This window comes from Vicia villosa, linkage group LG2 (assembly GCF_029867415.1).
Source record: "Vicia villosa cultivar HV-30 ecotype Madison, WI linkage group LG2, Vvil1.0, whole genome shotgun sequence".
Classification (NCBI taxonomy): domain Eukaryota; kingdom Viridiplantae; phylum Streptophyta; class Magnoliopsida; order Fabales; family Fabaceae; genus Vicia; species Vicia villosa.
The window spans coordinates 90862225-90881171 of NC_081181.1; the positions used below are offsets into that span (position 1 = coordinate 90862225).

An 18947-nucleotide genomic window follows, 5' to 3' on the forward strand; every position below is an offset into this window, starting at 1 on the left:
ATTTGTGACCTTGAGATGTGAGAGAAGTGGCATGTATGTTTCACCAATTCAGAAGTTGAAACGTGATGACGCCAGATCAAGAAAATGTGAGAGTCCGTTTAAATTTCTCTGATACCTTAGGATGAATGATACATATAAATTTAATGTGATTTCTTATTTACATAATCATGTCTTGTAAATTGAGCTAGTCGGTCATCTCATCGTATGTCGCCTTAAGCTGGAGGAGAAGGTAATTGTTTAGGACATGTCTTTAATCAGCGTGGCGCCTAAAAATATACTTGCAGATTTGAAACGGAAAAGACCTGAAAGTGTTTCAAATATCAAGCAGGTATATAATGCGCGTTATCGAAAGAACATGGCGATAAAAGGTTCAAGGTCCAAAATGCAACAACATTTGAAGATTTTGGATGACAACCACAATGTTTCTAGGTAAAAAGTTTGTGAGGATAAAGTCATTGTTCACGACATATTTTGAACTCATCCAAAAAGTATCGAGTTGTTCAACATATTTCCCAGTGTCCTCATAATTGATTCAATGTATAAGACCAAGAAATGTAAGTTTCCGCTTCTAGAAATTGTTGGGGTTACATTTATAGAGAAGACTTTTTAGTGGGGTTCACTTTTTTGGAATCCGAAAAAAGAAGACAATGTTACATGGGCATTGGAAATGTGCAAAACATTATTGAAGGACCAAGGAAACATGTTGAAGGTAACTTCCACTGATTGAGACACCACACTGATGAATTCGGTTGCAAAGGTGTTTCCTACATCTTACACATTACTTTGTTGATATCATATAACAAAAAATGTGAGAAGTGTTTCAAATATCAAGCAGGCATAAAATGTGCGATATCAAGGGTGAAGATAGAAAAATGGTCAAACCTGGTGTGGTGTTGAAAACGATAATAGATGCATAGACTGGTATTTTAAATTCATCTACAGAAGACTTGTATGTTGTCTTTGTAATTCATTTTAGGAGTATGTGTTCCAAATATTCAGATTTCCTGAAATACGTTGAGAGTACTATTCTTGATCAAGTGAAGGAGAAGATTGTTTGTGCTTGGACCGATCATGTTAGACACATTTGCAACACAATAACTAATAGAGTCGAATTTGCATATTCGACACTGAAGAAATGGTTGGGTGATAGTAAGGGTAATTTTTGTAGAGAGTGGGACGCCGTGAACCAAATGCTCCAAAACCAACATAGTGAAATACAAACAACTTTTGGTTTGCGCATTGTCGTGTTACAACACAAATTCAAAAACCACACCCTCTATTCGTAGTTGGTTGGCAACGTATCTCGAGCATAATTGAATTTCATTTCTCAAGAAGCGAAGTGAGCAGAGAAGGCAGGTCTAGATAGTATGAAATATGGATGTACTCTCAGGAAGACTTACGGTCTTCCACGTGCTTGTCTCATTTCAAAAAAGAAGAAGATTGATTCTCCGATACGTATGGATGAAATTTACAGTCATTGTAAAAGGCTCTTTTTTTATGATGATGGTGTGATGAAGGGTGGTAAAGCAAGTATAACTATCATGACCAGGTGGAAAATAATACAAGATAGATTTTCTAAAGCAGATGACATTATGAAATCGCACATCAAAGAGCAGTTGAGGAAGATTACATATCCAAAAAACCAAAGATATGAAACCTCCTTCAGAACTGGTTAAAACCAAAGGTGCCCCTAAAAAGGTCAAACAGACATAAGATGACAATTCAATGAAGTAGACTCCCTCATATTTTGAAAATGTTGATTCACGTTTCCTATAATCTCCAAATCCAAAATCTCAAAAAAAGTATGTACAAGGGTGTTCGCATTAGCAAACCACCTCCTTTATCATTGATGCCAAAAATAATCTTCATTGAAGAAATGCCGCGTTTTATGCACAAACAGATTGAGTGGATTGTAAATGTTAAGGATGATGGTAGTTGTGGTTTTTGGGTCATATCCAACTTGCTCGGTAAAGGAGAGAAGAATAACTTTCTTGTCTGCAAAACTCTTTTGAAAGAGTTGATGTTGCATAGGGAATTCTACACAATGTTATACAAGAAAAAAGAAAATTTTGATACATTTCAAGATGATCTTAATCCTTGTGTTTGCGGTCCCGCACTATTTTCAAAATGGATGTGCTTCCCTGAAATTGGATATCTTATAGCAAGTGCATATGACAGGATGTGTATCGATCTAATAAGATATACTTTCATGGGTGTGTCATCTCATGTTGCCCAAGAATGTATTCATAGATATATCATTGTATCATATAAAGGTTAATTCGGATGTGCATATTTGTAATAACCCTTATTTTAAAATTCAATGAGGCTTACATGGATGTGTCTCCGTAGTGCACTTTGTAAACCTAAACAACAAACCAGTAACAAATGGATGCAGAAAGTTGAAGAAAAACTTAATATAATATCAAAATATGTAACATTACATAGATAATCGTAATATAAATACGTACATAAATCTAACATTACATTTTATCAGAATGTTATTAAAATATCTTCGGTCGATCTTTCAATTGCCGCATCCACTTGAATTAGATAATTTATTTCGTAACGGTGAAATGTACTTCGCATAATCCTTAAATCTTCATCTGTCTTTAGCTCAAACTTGTTGAATTTAATAATCCTTTCGTTATCAATTTAGGGATCCTCTAACATCATACATGTTCTATAATAGTCTGATTTCACCAAAATTGCTCTATAACTCCCAAAATCTCAAAATATAACATACATCCCAATTGAATCAATAAACATACAAATTCGGTATTATCATTCACAAACTAATAATAGATGATAATTAGAGAGTCCCCCTTACCTTATTAAAAGCCCTTGGTTCTTCTTCTGCTTCCCTCAAAACTCTTTCATGTTCTTCCTCTTCCCCTTCTCTGACTCTTTTGTTTTCTATTTTCTAATTTTCCAATTTTCCTTGTTTTATGAAAATAAAATTCAACTTTAGTAAGGGCCTAACACTTAGCACCCCCTTTTCACTAAACACGACACCAAGCCCAATTACCTTATTTTCTCAATTTTCTCCAATTAATCCAATAAAATGCCGGATAATCCCAATAATTAATTTAAATTCTAATTAAATTAAATAAGGGGAATATGGGGTGTTACAACTCTCCCCCACTAAAAGAGTTTTCATCCTCGAAAACGTACCTCAAGCGAAGAGTTCAGGATAGGAGTCCTTCATCTGACTCTCCAGCTCCCAGGTAACATTACCACCTGCCGGTCCTCCCCAAGCTACTCTGACCAAAACTATCTCTTTACCACGTAATTGCTTCAGCTTTCGATCTTCAATCCTTACGGGTGATGTCTCAACTGTGAGATTGTCTTTCACCTCTACATCATCCACTTGGATCACATGAGAAGGATCCGCTATATATTTCGTCAACTGAGACACATGAAATGCGTCATGTAAATTCGCAAGCATTGGCGATAACGCAATACGATAAGCTACTTCTCTCACTCTTTTCGTAATATGAAACGAACCAATGAAACGTGGCGTCAACTTCTTTGACTTCAACGCTCAACCAACACCAGTCATAGGAGTAACTCTCAGAAATACATGATCTCCCTCTTGAAAATCAAGAGTTCTCTGCCTCTTATCATGATAGCTCTTCTGGCGACTTTGAGAAGCTTTCATCTTCTCCTGAATCATCTTAATCTTCTCTGTAGTTTGTTGCACAATCTCTGGTCCAATTACAACACTCTTACCAGATTCATACCAACATTAAGGCGTCCTACACCTCCTACCATACAAAGCCTCAAACGGTGCCATACCGATACTCGAATTAAAACTATTTTTGTAGGTAAATTGAAACCATACAAAGCCTCGTCCTCTCTGTCTGGCTGTCAGTCTGCGGATGATAAGCAAAATTCAATCTCAACTTAGTACCCAACGCTTTCTGCAAACCCTCCCAGAATTTAGATGTAAACCTTGGATCTCTATTTGACACAATACTCGAAGGAATACCATGTAGACTCACTATATTCTCAATATACAACTGAGCTAACTTCTTCATCGGATAATCCATTCTTATCGGTATAAAATGAGAAGACTTCGTCAATCTGTCCACAATAACCCAAATAGCTTCACAATTCTTCACCGTCCTCGGAAACCCAGAAACAAAATCCATATATATGCTATCCCACTTCCATTTCAGAATAAACAACGGTTGCATAACTCCATACGACTTCTGAACTTCAATCTTTGACTTCTGGCAAGTCAAACAAAAATAAACAAACTCAGCGATCTCCTTCTTCATTCCAGGCCACCAAAACAACTTCTTCAAATCATGATACATCTTAGTAGCACCAGGGTGAATACTCAGTCCACTACGGTGTCCTTCTTCAAGAATGCTCTTCCAAAGTTCCGCAACATCAGGAACACAAACACGATCACCAAACCTCATTATACCATTCTCGTCAATTCGAAAATCTCCTCATTTGCCTTGGTTAATTAAAGTCAACCTATCAACCAACTCAACATCAGTTTTCTGACCCGCTCTAATCTCATCAAGAATACCACTTGTCAGCTTTAGCATACCCAATTTAACACTATTAGGAGTACCTTCACATACCAAACTCAAATCTCTGAATTGTTCAATTAAATCCAATTCTCTCACCATTAGCATAAACATATGTAAAGACTTCTTACTCAATGCGTCAGCAACAACGTTCGCCTTACCCAAATGGTAACTTAGCCCAAAATCATAATCTTTAAGGAACTCTAACCATCTCCTCTGTCTCATATTAAGCTCTTTCTGATCAAAGAGATACTTCAGACTCTTGTGATCACTGAATACTTCAAATCTCGATAATTTCAACACAAATACTACAACTGCCAACTCTAAGTCATGAGTCGGATAATTCCTTTTATGCACTTTAAGCTGTCTCGACGCATAAGCCACTAACTGTTGATTTTGCATTAACACACCACCTAATCCCATCAACGTAGCATCAATGTATACTACAAAAGATTTCGCTGGATTCGGCAAAATCAAAATCGGCGCACTAGTCAACCTTCTCTTTAACTCTTGGAATCCTTTTTCACACTTTGAATCCCAAATAAATGCTTGACCCTTCCTTGTCAATTTAGTTAACGACAATGCTAACTTTGAAAATCCTTCTATAAACTTTCGGTAGTAACCTGCTAGACCAAGAAAACTACGAATCTCTGAAACAGACTTTGGAGCTTCCCACTAAGATACCGCCTCTACTTTCGTTGGGTCAACAACAATAACATTCTTGGAAATCACATGACCAAGAAAACTAACTTCACTCAACCAGAAATCACACTTCGACAACTTAGCATAAAGCTTATTCTCTTTCAACAATTCCAATATAACTCTGAGATGTTTCGCATGCTCTTCTTCGTTCTTGGAGTATATTAGAATATCATCTATAAACACTACCACGAACTTGTCGAGATAAGGATGAAAGATCCTATTCATATATTCCATGAAAACACCAGGTGCATTAGTTACTCCAAAAGGCATTACTGTATACTCGTAATGACCATACCTTGTTCTGAATGCAATCTTCTGAATATCGCCCGCCTTCACACGAATTTGATGATACCTAGACCTCAGATAAATTTTACTAAACACACATGCTACAACCAGTTGATCCATCAAATCATCAATCCTCAGCAACGGATACCGATTCTTGATTGTCACTTTATTTAGCTGTCTATAATCCACACACAACCTCATCGAACATTCTTTCTTGTTTACTAAAAACACCGGCGCACCCCACGGCGAAACACTAGGCCGAATAAATTCATTCTCAAGCAACTCTTCTAATTGACTCTTCAATTCAGCCAACTCAGATGCCGACATACGATAAGGCGTCATCGACACAGGACTAGTTCCAGGAATCAATTCAATAGCAAATTCCACTTCTCTCTGGTGGCAATTCTCTAATGTCTTCTGGGAAAACTTCCGGAAAATCTCGCACAATCAATAATTCGCTACTTACTGCCTTTCCTTTCACTTCCATTGATGCAAATAACATGAACATGACAACCCCGTCTTTAACCGCTTCGCTCACCTGTCTAGTTGTCATCGCCAAATCCTTAACACCGACAACTTCAGGAAAGATAGCCGTCTTCGTAAAACAATTAATATGAACCTGTTGAATTCCAACCAGTTCATTCCCATGATAACATCAAGTTGTTCCAACGGAAGACACACTAAGTCCACTCTGAACTCTCTACCAAATATATCAATTGGACAATTCAAGCAAGCACACAAAGTAGTCACTGAATCCAACGCAGGAGTGTTAATAACTATACTTCCATTTATATTAGATATTTCCAAATTCGATCTTTTAGCACAATCCAAGGAAATAAAAGAATGAGTTGCTCTAGTATCTATAATTGCAATTAGAGGTGTGCCATGGATAAACACGTACCTTTAATCAATCGATCTTCAGGAGTAGTCTCTGACCCAGACAAAGAAAAGACTTTTCCACCTGACTGATTCTTCCTTGGCTTAGTGCACTGTGGACTGATATGATCTTCTTCACCGTAGTTGTAGCAAGTCACAACCTTTCCATTATTATCGGCAACAACATGACCCGCCTTAACACACCTATAGCACTTCTTCTCTTCACTCTTGCACTCATGGATGCGATGTCCAGCTTCACCACACCTGTAACACCTAACAGGAGCACTAGAGTCTCACTAGGCCTTTTCCAACCACCAGCTTTCAGATTACCTTTTCCATATGGCTTACCTTTATCCATAGGCTTTTTCCCCCTTTTGTCAATCAACTCGTGAGAATGAGATGACTTTAGCTTAACATTATCCTCCTCAAAGATCCTACTACAATCCACCAAATCAGCAAATCGACGAATCCTCCGATATCTGATACCTTGCTTGATTTCATCACAGAGGCCATTCTCAAACTTGATACACTTTGAGAATTCGCTAGCTTCATCATTGTTGTAGTGAGTGTAGTACTTCGCTAGTTCAACAAACTTGGAAGCATACTCAGGAACCGTCATATTACCCTGCTTCAGCTCTAGGAATTCAATCTCCTTTCTCCCTCGAACATCCTCAGGAAAGTACCTTCTCAGAAATTCTCTTCTGAACACAGCCCAAGTAATTGCTACACCACCAGCCTCAAGTTTATTTCTAGTAGCAACCCACCAGTCATCAGCTTCCTCAGATAACATGTGAGTACCATATCTCACCTTCACATTCTCAATGCAAAATATCACTCGGAAAATCCTTTCGATCTCCTTCAGCCACTTTTGTGCACCATCAGGATCGTGAGTGCCTTTGAACAACGGAGGATTATTCCTTTGAAATTCTCCCAGCTGTCTGTTAGCACAAATTCCCGCCCCGTTGGGATTCCCTCGCAGCACACCAGCAATCATTCCCAAGGCCTCAACAATTGCATCATCGTTTCTTCCACCTCTTCCAGCCATTGTTCTGATAATTCACAAAACAATTTCCATTAGAACAAAAGTATCGATAATTTAAACATCACACTAGTCGTATACAAGGGAATAATAATAATGAAACTCTAGTCACAACGACCGACTATGCTCTGATACCACTATTGTAACACCCTTCTAAACCCCCGCAGAATATTAAATAAGTTCAGAGTAAAACATGTATAAGGGCATTAAAACTCCAAAAGAATTAAAACATTCAATCATGTCATGCCTTTTTAGGAACATAAAACAACGTTATTCAGTAAACATGTTTAATAGAGCGTAATAGTTTCAAAATCTGAATAACTCAAAACGATTAATAATCATCACCAAAGAGCCATCGAATCATAATACAAATCAAAATAAGCCAACAAACTAAAACAAGAGTTTATGAAAATAAATCTAAATCAAATGTTCTCCAGTGTTACAAGACCAGAGCATGACACCGACACGACGTAACTAAAAGGACTACTCTACGAGCTATCCTCACCAAAGCAGAAGCCGCTACTCCTCAATCTGAAAAATGTCAACAGTAAGGGTGAGTCTCATTCACAATCAACAAATGTTATGAGTTCATAAACAATAAAATATCATAAGCATATTATTCACCCAATTGCAATATATTCAGATTTACAGCAACATTCATCAAACACACCAAATAAAATCAATCGCATCACATCATAACATTGGACATCTTCCATTCATGTTATAAGAATGAATACATACTACTACAATGCAACTACATGCATGTGGTACCAATTCATGGGATTAACCCATCTCACCGATCCAAACACCGCCAGGATACGGATACTGCCAACTCACTGATTCCACACAATGGGAATTAGCTACCGCTGATCCAAACACCACCAGGATACAACTCCAAATGAATATGAATGCATGCGCCACCTATAGCATGCTAATCATCAACACCGAATAATGCATTCATATTTCAACACTGAGTAACAATCAATGGATAATGTATTCACACCTCAACATAATCCAAACAATTACATTGTACATAATTCACGCCGAACACAACATCACATTATAATCATGTTGACACAACACCTCCACATCGTCACATTAGCCAATTCATGCACACAATGTACAAAACACAACACAAAGGATTTTAATCGTAGGTGAGAGGTTTATTTTAATTACTCAGAAGCTGTGAAGCAATGAGTGAAGTTTTGTTCTTGGAGGAAGCTTGTAAGCAACTTCAAGTTAACGTTGTGTTTGTCTGTGTTTAAAGTGTTGGGAATTAGGCTGTCGATGCAGTGGCTGAGTTGTTGACTGCTAGACATCATTGCTATGATTGGAAGTGGAATGGATATATTCCATATCTAGGGAGAACCTAGGTAGAGATTGCATTGGGTAGGGTTTAAGTGCGAAGTTGTAAACGGGGGAGTTTAGCTTCAAATTAAGACTACTGATAGTGGATTTCCTTCTTGGCTTGGTTGCCCTCAGAGTGGGTTAGTTAGAACCAAACTGGGTGAACAATTCTCTGTGTTGTTTATGTTTTTGCATTGTTTATTTGTTTGTTCAGTTTGGATGTCATAACTTCGTGCATGACATTAGTGTTTTGCTTAATGATTATGCTGTCACAGAACCTCTGCAAAGCAGATTTATTTGTGTTAACTGAACTTATATGATCCCGGCACTCATAGACTTCTGCATGCAAGAAGTATTCTAAATATGAGGGATCTGTATGTACTGCCTCAGCTAAGCTGATGACAGAAAAGGTGTCATGACATTGTGTATAACATTCTGAGTCTGTCTTGCCAGAATTTTCAAATAGTGACTTTATTCATCTGTCTATAATCCACATACAATCTCATACACGACTTCGCTCCTATAATTATACATGTCAACTTTCATCAAGCTCCAACAACTCTATTTATTTCATCCTATCACTTTTATGGTAATATAGCCTTAACCAATATGTTCACTTCGTCCGATCAAGAAATATTATTCATCATCTACAGTAACTAATAACAACATCACGACAACGAGAGAAAAATCATTATAACGGTAACTCACTAGCTTAGCTCACATATATACGCACAACGCCCATCAGCCAACAAACATAATACACTCTTATTAATTCACATCAACTAGTGATCAACTATCTTCATGACGTAACGTCCATCACTTTATGCTCTATTAAGATAGTAAGTCAAGTCTACACCATCCAACACGATCTCGTCTACTATCGACAAGAGATTAAGGGTGATCAGTTCCTCAATTTGCCAATAGATAGCCGACAACCATAATGGAGTATAAACCATCATTGCCAACATTAATAGCGTTTTTTTCCAACTCGTACTCAATCCACCTAAAGCACCATAATTCCATAATTCAATAACTTCCAAAATCACCTAAACAAGATGACACTGACATCTTGTAGCTACATACTAATACAACCCTGAAGACAACATCAAGCATAGTTCCTTTGCACTATCACCACACTTCTATTCTTGGAATCACACTCTTCGCATTTCAAACTATGACTCGCGGTCCAAAAGATTCTAATAACTCTAACAACTTTTACAACTATTACAATCATCTCAAAAATCCCACGATTAGGTCTACTACAATCCGCCACTTTATCACAATTCAACACCGACATCTTAAGCAAGGCTACTTAACTGACAACTTCGCAGTCCACCAATCAGCACTGATACATCGCAACTTTCTAAACTCCCTCTCCTAGAAATAACCATTAACTACGTCCAATCATCCTCCTTCAAGACGCTCCAACTTAATCAACAACCTAAGTCTTAAATCCAAGTCACCTTCGATTCGGGAAACAACCAACTCCAACAACACTTGCGCTGTCGCCAACAATAGTCTACTGAACCAATCATCTTACAACTGAAACATAACCAAGAAGCGAAGCTTCTCCCTCACTTGTTTCAATCCCATCTCTGCAAGTAAACAGTTAGAACACACCGTGTACCGATAGTGTTTCACACACATGTCGCATACCAAAGGAAGAATTAACAATAAGACTCTGGTCACAACAACCAACTATGCTCTGATACCACTATTGTAACACCCTTCTAAACCCTGCGGCAATTATTAAAATAATCAGAATAAAAACATGCAACCAAGGGTGCCACAATTAATTTAAAACAAAACATATGTTAATTGTCATGCATTTTTAGAAACGATTTGTCAGATAACAACATCATGTTTATCACAGCGGAAAATACGCATTACCAAAATCAAGGTAATAAAACAAAACCATGAAATAGAGTACATAGTTAAATTCTAAACTATATCGTTCCCCAGTGTTACACTATCAGAGCATGACTGACACGACACCAACTACCGGATGAACTCTACAAGCTATCCTCACCGAGCAATAAGCCGCTACTTCTCAATCTAAAAATGTCAACATGTAAGGGTGAGTCTCATTCGAAATTAATAAGTATTATGCATTCATAAGCAATAAAACATCATACAAATATTATTCACCCAATTATAACATGTATTTCAGATTGACAACAGTTAATCAAATAATCATGCCAACAAAACACATCATTGAATATAATACGCAATCCATTCAGTCATACTATATCATTGTGCACATGAATGAACTGACTCAATGCATGTGGTACCATACATGGGCTAAACTCATTCGACTGATCTATTCATCATCAAGATACATCCCAACCAGCACAAATTCCACACAATGGGAATTATGCCCACCATTTGATCCTCAACATCACCGGGATCCATCACCAAAATGCGTATGAATGAATGCACACATATGACATACTTATAACATCACCGATCCGATGCTTCGCATCGTCTCATTACAACTCACCATTTCATCACCAATATACATGCACATGTCTTAGAAATCATTCAATTATATCACACATAATCATGTCAAACATGATCCAATTCACAATGGGAATCATAACGGTTTCATCACCATACAGCATATTACTACATTCACACATATATATGCACAATGCTATAATTCACAGTTTTAAATTAAGTTGATATTTAAAAATAAAATCGGCCACTATCCATGTCACTAATTCATCATATAAAGCTCTTAATCAGCTTCACAACGCCCAAAACGGCACACAAATCGGATGTACGATTTGAAAGTTATGACCTTCGGAAAAATTTGTCAAAAATTGAATGCTATGAGCCGACGCATAACCCTTTCAGGTCGACGCATAGAATTCCTGTCCCTATCGTGTTTGCTCAGGTCGACCCTATAGGTCGACTCATACTGAGTAAATTTCCTGCATGAGTTGACGCAAGGAATCTTTAGGTCGATGCATGTTGCGTTTTATGCAGAATTTTGCTGCGATTTTGACATCCTTCCTCTCTCAATTTCAATCCAATCACACCAAAATAATTTCTACACCAAAATATCATCAAGTAACATAACATACTACAATTATAACACATTTTAGAGGTCATCTAACACCAAAACCATTCATCAATTGCATCAAATCACATAAACAACCTAAATCCCTCAAAACTCCAAAACCTAAACATACAATCGAATCAAATAACAATCCCAATCAGTTCTACTACCCTTGATTGTATAATAATCCCTAACCCGAAGAGTCCCCCCTTACCTTATAGCTTGAATCTCTTCAAGGTTCTCTTCCTCTTCTTCTCCTCTTTCACGTATTTTCTCTGTTCTCTCACTTTGGCTCTATTTGCTTCTAATTCTCTTTTTTCACAAATTAATAGAAATAAGATTAGTGAGGCCTACACACTTAGCACCTCCATTCTCTACTAATCACAACACAAGCCCAATTTTATTATTTCCAATTTTCCAATAATTCACCGAATAATTAATTAATTCTAAATACTAATTGTTACATTAGATGTTGATCGGATGTCTTTATTTTTATTATTATTATTATTATTATTATTATTATTATTATTATTATTATTTTTATTATTATTATTATTATTATTATTATTATTATTATTAATCAGATTTTACTCTTCCTTTACTATATATTTACTACTGCACCATTTTCTACAAATCTTTTTACCTAAATCATTTTCAACATCTTCAAACAAAATTAGAAGAAGAAAATAAAAATGAATTATTTATGATTAAAAAAAAAAAGAAAATTCTTCATCCTATTAAACAAATAGTCAAAGCACTTTTTCCCTTTAGTCAATTGTTCTATATAGGGGTGGCAAAACGGGCCCGGCCTGCAGGGAAAGCCTGTTTTACCCGCACTTTTTTGCGGGGCGGATCAAGGTTTTAGGTCCGCTCTCTTTAATGTGCCCGCCCGCCCCGCCCCGTTTTTTTGTGGGCTTTTGCGGGCATTTGTTTTTTCATAGAATTTTACTATTTTTAGGCCTAAAAAGCCGAATGCCCGCGGGCTTTCCCCGCCCCGCCCTCACTTTTTTGCGGGGCGGGACAAGATTTTAGACCCGCACTCTTAAAAAAGCCCGCACCGCCCCACCCCATTTTTTCACGGGCTTTTGCGGGGCGGGCCTAAACGGGGCGGACATGCCCGTTTGCCACCCCTAGTTCTATACCCAATTTTTCAAATCATATAGTTAAATTGTTGGATCTAAGTATCACAAGATATTGCTGTGTTTAAGTAACTACCACATTTGAACATTAATGACAAATTTGCTTCAAATAACCACTAAATTGTGTTTCCATGATTTTATAATTCTTAAATTAGCATAGAAAGAGAATTGTTCCAATAAATAAATACAATACTCCAATAAAAACATTTTTACGATTTTTTTTTTAATTTTCAAATTTTTTTCTCAAAAACTGTTTTTGAATTTTTTTATTTCAAACATTCAAAAATATTATTATTTTTTATTTTCAATTTTTATTTTACTTTCAATTGGTTTTTTTATGTGAGACTAATTTACTTTCAAACCGAATTTAAATTGTTTAAATTAAATGATTCAGTTCATTAACCATTTAAATGGTTCAATTTTTTTATGGTGCAATACAATTCAGTTTAGGTATATAATTCAATTAATCATATTTTTGAACACCCCTACTTAAAACGCACCTACTTGCAAATAGTCATGTTGATTAGTGACACAGAATATAAAACACAAGTAAAATGTTAATTTATAAGTTCCAGTAAACTTTTCCCAATTTTAAATTTTCTATAAATTTCTTGAACCTTTATAAATTTGATAAAGACTCGCATGTCTTGTACTCAACTGATTTTTATTCGACTAGCCTCTATTAGGTTTTTTTTTTTGATAATCAGCCTCTATTGGGTTAAAAGGAGTTAGTCTTGCCCCAAATTCTGCTGCATGTCATTTGCAACTATCATTTTTTTTTAATGTAAGCAAGTGTAAATACCACTCATTAAAGTTTTATTATTAATTTCTAACCTGCCATATTACTTACTAGTTTGAAAAGCAGAACAAATGGTTGGCCATCCTAATAAAATCTATTACTCACTACCTTAGCTTACTACCTTGTCAGTGAATTGTTGATAACTTGTTTAGTTTTAATTACTCTTGTCTTGATTGCTTGTTTAATAGTTGGTTACTACTTTATTCTTAAAGACAAAACATACCTCAATTGTTACTTGTTCGGTTTTGGAGGATGTTAATGTAGAGGAACTGTTTGCAGAATGTGAATGCATATTTTGGCATTTTTCATGTGTTATTATAGGTATATATGCATCAAGACATGGATGGCCCCAGGTTGTATCCAGATGAGAGGTACTCAGTCTCGAGCCTGCAATTTATGAGGACATCATTGAATTTTGGTAAGGTCTTGCTATGATGAGAATTTCAGCTTTTAAAATCAACGACAAAGTGTATGTATGCCACCTTATGCTATAATGAATGTAATCTTCAGAGGTGTACTCATACTATATTTCTCTATAACTTTTTAAGTATAACTCAAATGATAAATGCTATTCATACACTAAACTAAATGTGCACTAAATGTTACAGTTAGACCGTAAACACTGTTCACAAATACGTGAGCAGTATTTTCAGTTTTTTGACTTTTAATATATATATTTTTTAAACTATTTTAATTAATAAAATATTAAGACTTGATTAATACAGTTTAAAATTTGTTTAATATATATTTTGACATAAAAAATGAATATATACGGTACAGACTTTGATTAATCGTATTTATAAAATTGGTTAATTCAATTCATAACTTAGTTAATAAATTATAAACATAAAAAAAAATTAATTAGTAAAATAAAGTTGGTTAACGGGTGTAAATGCTGGTTAATATATTTATAATTTAGTGTCAGAACATCGTTAATAGTATATATTTTATTGGTTAATAGTATATAAAATATAGTTTTTAAAAATAATTTTATTTTACTAAAAAACACTGTTGTCATATAAATATATTGAACAATATATACTATATAGATATTGCTATAAAAAGATGATGTAAGGATAACAATGCAGTAACTCAGTGTATTGTGTCCCAAGAAATTTTGATGTATTTTTGATGTATTTAATTTTAATTATATCGTATGATTGGATCGCGTCTCTAACCCTTTCTATAAGGGGGAGGGTGTGAATAATGATGCTGAGCTAGATATAAATCAATGCAATATTTAACTATTGACAAAAATGGGTCCAACAAATTTAGTACTTTGAGTTGTTAGCGGATTTGAACTCCAAAGTTGACTTCATGAGTAAAATGTAGTTTTTAAAGTATGTTATTTTGATAGATGACAATTTTACCAGGATCACGAATTTGCTACTATTTGTAATTTTGGCATTTAAATGATTGATTGAATCTATGATAATCAAAACGAGAGAGAACAATACAACAAAAGGAAAAAAAATAAACGTTTCATGATGAAAAGGGATGGCAATCAATCACATTTTTAAAAAATATGTCAGAATTTAAATTCATACTCGCGTTGATATTTTTGTACCATACCCGTATCAATGGGTATCTAAATATTCATATCTATATTCGTTAACCGTATTTTTAAAATTAATTGATTAATTATAAAATATTATATTAAATTTTTAACAACATTTGAAAAAAATTTAAAAAATTTATTATTAAATGATGAAATAAACAAATTTTTGTAATAAAATGCATAATAGTTTAACAGTGATATATATTTTAAAATCGAAACAAATCCATTTATAAAATTATGTAAATTTATATGTAAAATATTTTAAATAGATATGAAGCGTGATAGATACTAAAGTGTTTGTATGGACATTCATATCTATTTATTTTAATGAATAATCCGAATAAGAAAATACATCTAAGTTTTGTGATTAATTTATATTGGTATTGGAATATGGAAACCGAATAATGGGTTGTTGGACATGAAGATACATACATTACACTTACCCATAAATGATGAATGCTGAAATTATGAATTTGGACCCACCTTCTGATCCATCTAACCATTTATTGGGCAATCCTTAATGAGTTTCTGTTTGTATTCGAGTTTGTTTCAAATTCATACAGTAAAGTGCATTACATGGAAGAAAAAAGAGTGGGAATCTGCAACAGAATAAAGAAAAAATATGCAGTATAGTTGGACTAATATATATATGAGATCTGAATTCAGATGTATACAGTTAATCTTATGCACGACACAAATGCTTTTCTCATTGATGCATGAATGGAACAATAGTAAAAGATTTAGATTTGGACAAATCTTCAAATAGTGTGTGAGCTTTTATGTTGGTGAAAGTTTAGTATAGAAAATTAACTTTGATATAAAAGTGGGTTGGATTTAATAAAGTGATTGATATTGGTGTCTGATTATTATTCCTTCAATTTCTTTTTACAAGTTCAATTATGTTTCACTTTTCTTTCTTTCTATTTAGCTCTATTAATTATATAAGTTAAATTTCTTCACCCACCTCCTAACCTTCTTGCCCACCCCTGGTGAATTTACCACAATACCCCTTGTTTCGGAAGTTCATTTTCGAAACTGTACTTTTTTTCTTAAAAAAGGTGTTTTCGGAAATGTATCTCCGAAAACGTGTTTTTTTTTAATATAAAATATTGATTTCGGAGATGCATCTCCGAAATATAGTTACTTTTCAGAAAATGTGGTGTTTCGGAAGTTCATCTCCGAACGCACCCCCCTTGGAGAATTCGGAAATGAACCTCCGAAAATATGTCTGGACAGAATAAAATGAAAAACAACAACAGTTCGCTTTATTTAATCGGGTGAAGATTACAACGATAATATTACATAAAATTAAAGTTACATATTGTTGAACACGGGTAGGTGGGGATGAGAGAGTGGTGGGGAGAAAAAAGGCTTCCAAATTTCAAAAGGTTTTTTTATTCTTTTAATAAAAATACGTACTACTATAAGTAACAAATGACGGAGGAGGTGTAACCGGGGCCGGAACATATGACGGAGGAGGTGGATGTCCGGAGGAAGAAGAACCGGAGGTACGTCCACCGCGAGACAAAGGAGCCAATCAATGTAAGCTATAGTTTATCATTATCATCAGGGGACGTCATTACAAAAAATTGGGAAAAAAATCTTATTATTTTTAATCTTGATTTTTTAGAAATGACGTCCCCAGATGATAATGATAAACTATAGCTTACATTGATTGGCTCCTTTGTCTCGCGGTGGACGTACCTCCGGTTCTTCTTCCTCCGAACATCCACCTCCTCCGTCATATGTTCCGACCCCGGTTACCACTTCCAAAAACTAACATGATAAATCCAATACAAAAACACTGTGCGATACAATCCGAAATCAGAACAAAACAAAACACGTCAAACAAAACAAAAACATGTTATTCTGCCCGACGAGCGTTACAAAATACACATCAAACAAAATAAAAACACGTTATTCTTCCCGACGAGCGAACTCCTCCGAATGAAGATAATCATACCAATCTTCATCCCACTCAGTATCAGAACCATCAGCGTTGATCACGCCTGAAGGCTGAGCTTGCACGTCCGAGCCATGGACCCCCAGGGGACGAGAAGCAGAACCAGTCAAAAGCTTCTTCTTCTCCTTCACCTCCTTCACCTCCTTCACCTCTTTCACCTCCTTCTTTGAAGAACCCTTTCTTCCCTTAGCGCCCTCTTTAGAAGACGCAGTCCTGCGTGCTGGTTGGTTGCCTGACATGTTCCTGTAAACAATTGAAAACGATTAATATGCATAGACAAAATAAAAAACAAAAAAATTTGAACTTCTGATACATTTCGGAAGTTCATTTCCGAAAACTAGGATGGAGGTGTTTTCGGAAATGAACTTCCGAAACACCCCTGCGATGGAGTTTTCTGCAACTTCCATGACAGACCCCTAAACCAAACTTCAAACCAAATCAAAATGCTTCTAAACAACCTAAATACTACTAACAACCTAACCATATATCATTTATGCAATTAAAACCCTAAATAACACGCATTTCAATAATAGATCTAAAATTTTCAAAACTTACAAAGTGTTAGGATTGAGGGCTTTTGAATGTTGTTTAGCAGTGTGATTGGAGCCTTGATGCAGCTTTGGAATTCTGTTTGCACAAATTTTTGCCTTTGCCACTTTTTGTTTTGATTTAGGGTAAATGATTGGGGGAGGGGGAGTGTTTTGATAAATCTGCAGAAATCGCAGTACTTCGGAAGTGCACTTCCGAAGTATGTAAATTTTTTTCAAAAAAAGACGCTTTCGGAAATGAACTTCCGAAGCAGGGGTATTTTGGAATTTTCGCTGGGGGTGACCCCCATAGGGAGGTGGCCAAAGAAATTTTCTTATATAAGATATGTTATGAAAGTGTGGGTTCCAATCCTGTGAACAATAAAAGGATGTAATGTTGAAGGGATGCAAGCTTATGTTTTGAAGGAAAAATTCAAGAAGTTGAGCGGCTGTTTGAAGGAGTGGAACAAGGAGGTTTTTGGGTGGTTGAACCTAAAGATTGAGGAGGCTTCTAAAGAGTACAACATATTAGATGATTCTTTTAGTAATGTGGAAGTAATCATCAATGAAATAGCTGCTGAAAACTGAACCGAGGCTTTAGAAGAATTTCGGAGGAAATTATATTTTAAAGAAAGCTTGCTAAAGCAGAAATCAAGACAAAAGAGGCCGAGGGAAGGTGACCAGAACTCCAGGTTTTTTCATAATGTCATTAAGGATAGAAGGTAAAGGAACATTATTAATTCAATTACAAATGGGGAGGGTGTTTTGTGTGAGGATGTTAACTTAATCAAGGAGGAGGTGACAACGATTTTTGAGGGAAGATTCAAAGAAATGCATAGGAGTAGACCTGAAATGAGGAGGATAGAATTCAAGAAAAAAAATCAAAAGTGGAAAAGGATAGGTTGGAAGTGGATTTTACAAGAGAAGTGATTAGGAAGGTTGTGTGAGAATCTGGTGGGGAGAAATGTCCAGAACCAGATGGATTGAATTTCAAATTTATTCAAGAGTGCTGGGATTTTTTGGAATAAGATTTGTTGAAATTTGTGAGGGAATTTTATGAATTCTCAACAAAACCTAAAGCCGTCATTGCTTCATTCATAGCTCTCATAC

At 35.5% G+C, this 18947-nt stretch overlaps 1 protein-coding gene across 1 annotated transcript; it reads left to right on the forward strand.

Moving 5' to 3' along the window:
• Positions 1–1804: 1804 nt before the first annotated feature.
• LOC131649568 (uncharacterized) lies at positions 1805–2278 on the forward strand. Its single transcript, XM_058919325.1, has one exon. The coding sequence runs from the start codon at positions 1805–1807 to the stop codon at positions 2276–2278; it is 474 nt and encodes a 157-aa protein (XP_058775308.1).
• Positions 2279–18947: the final 16669 nt, after the last annotated feature.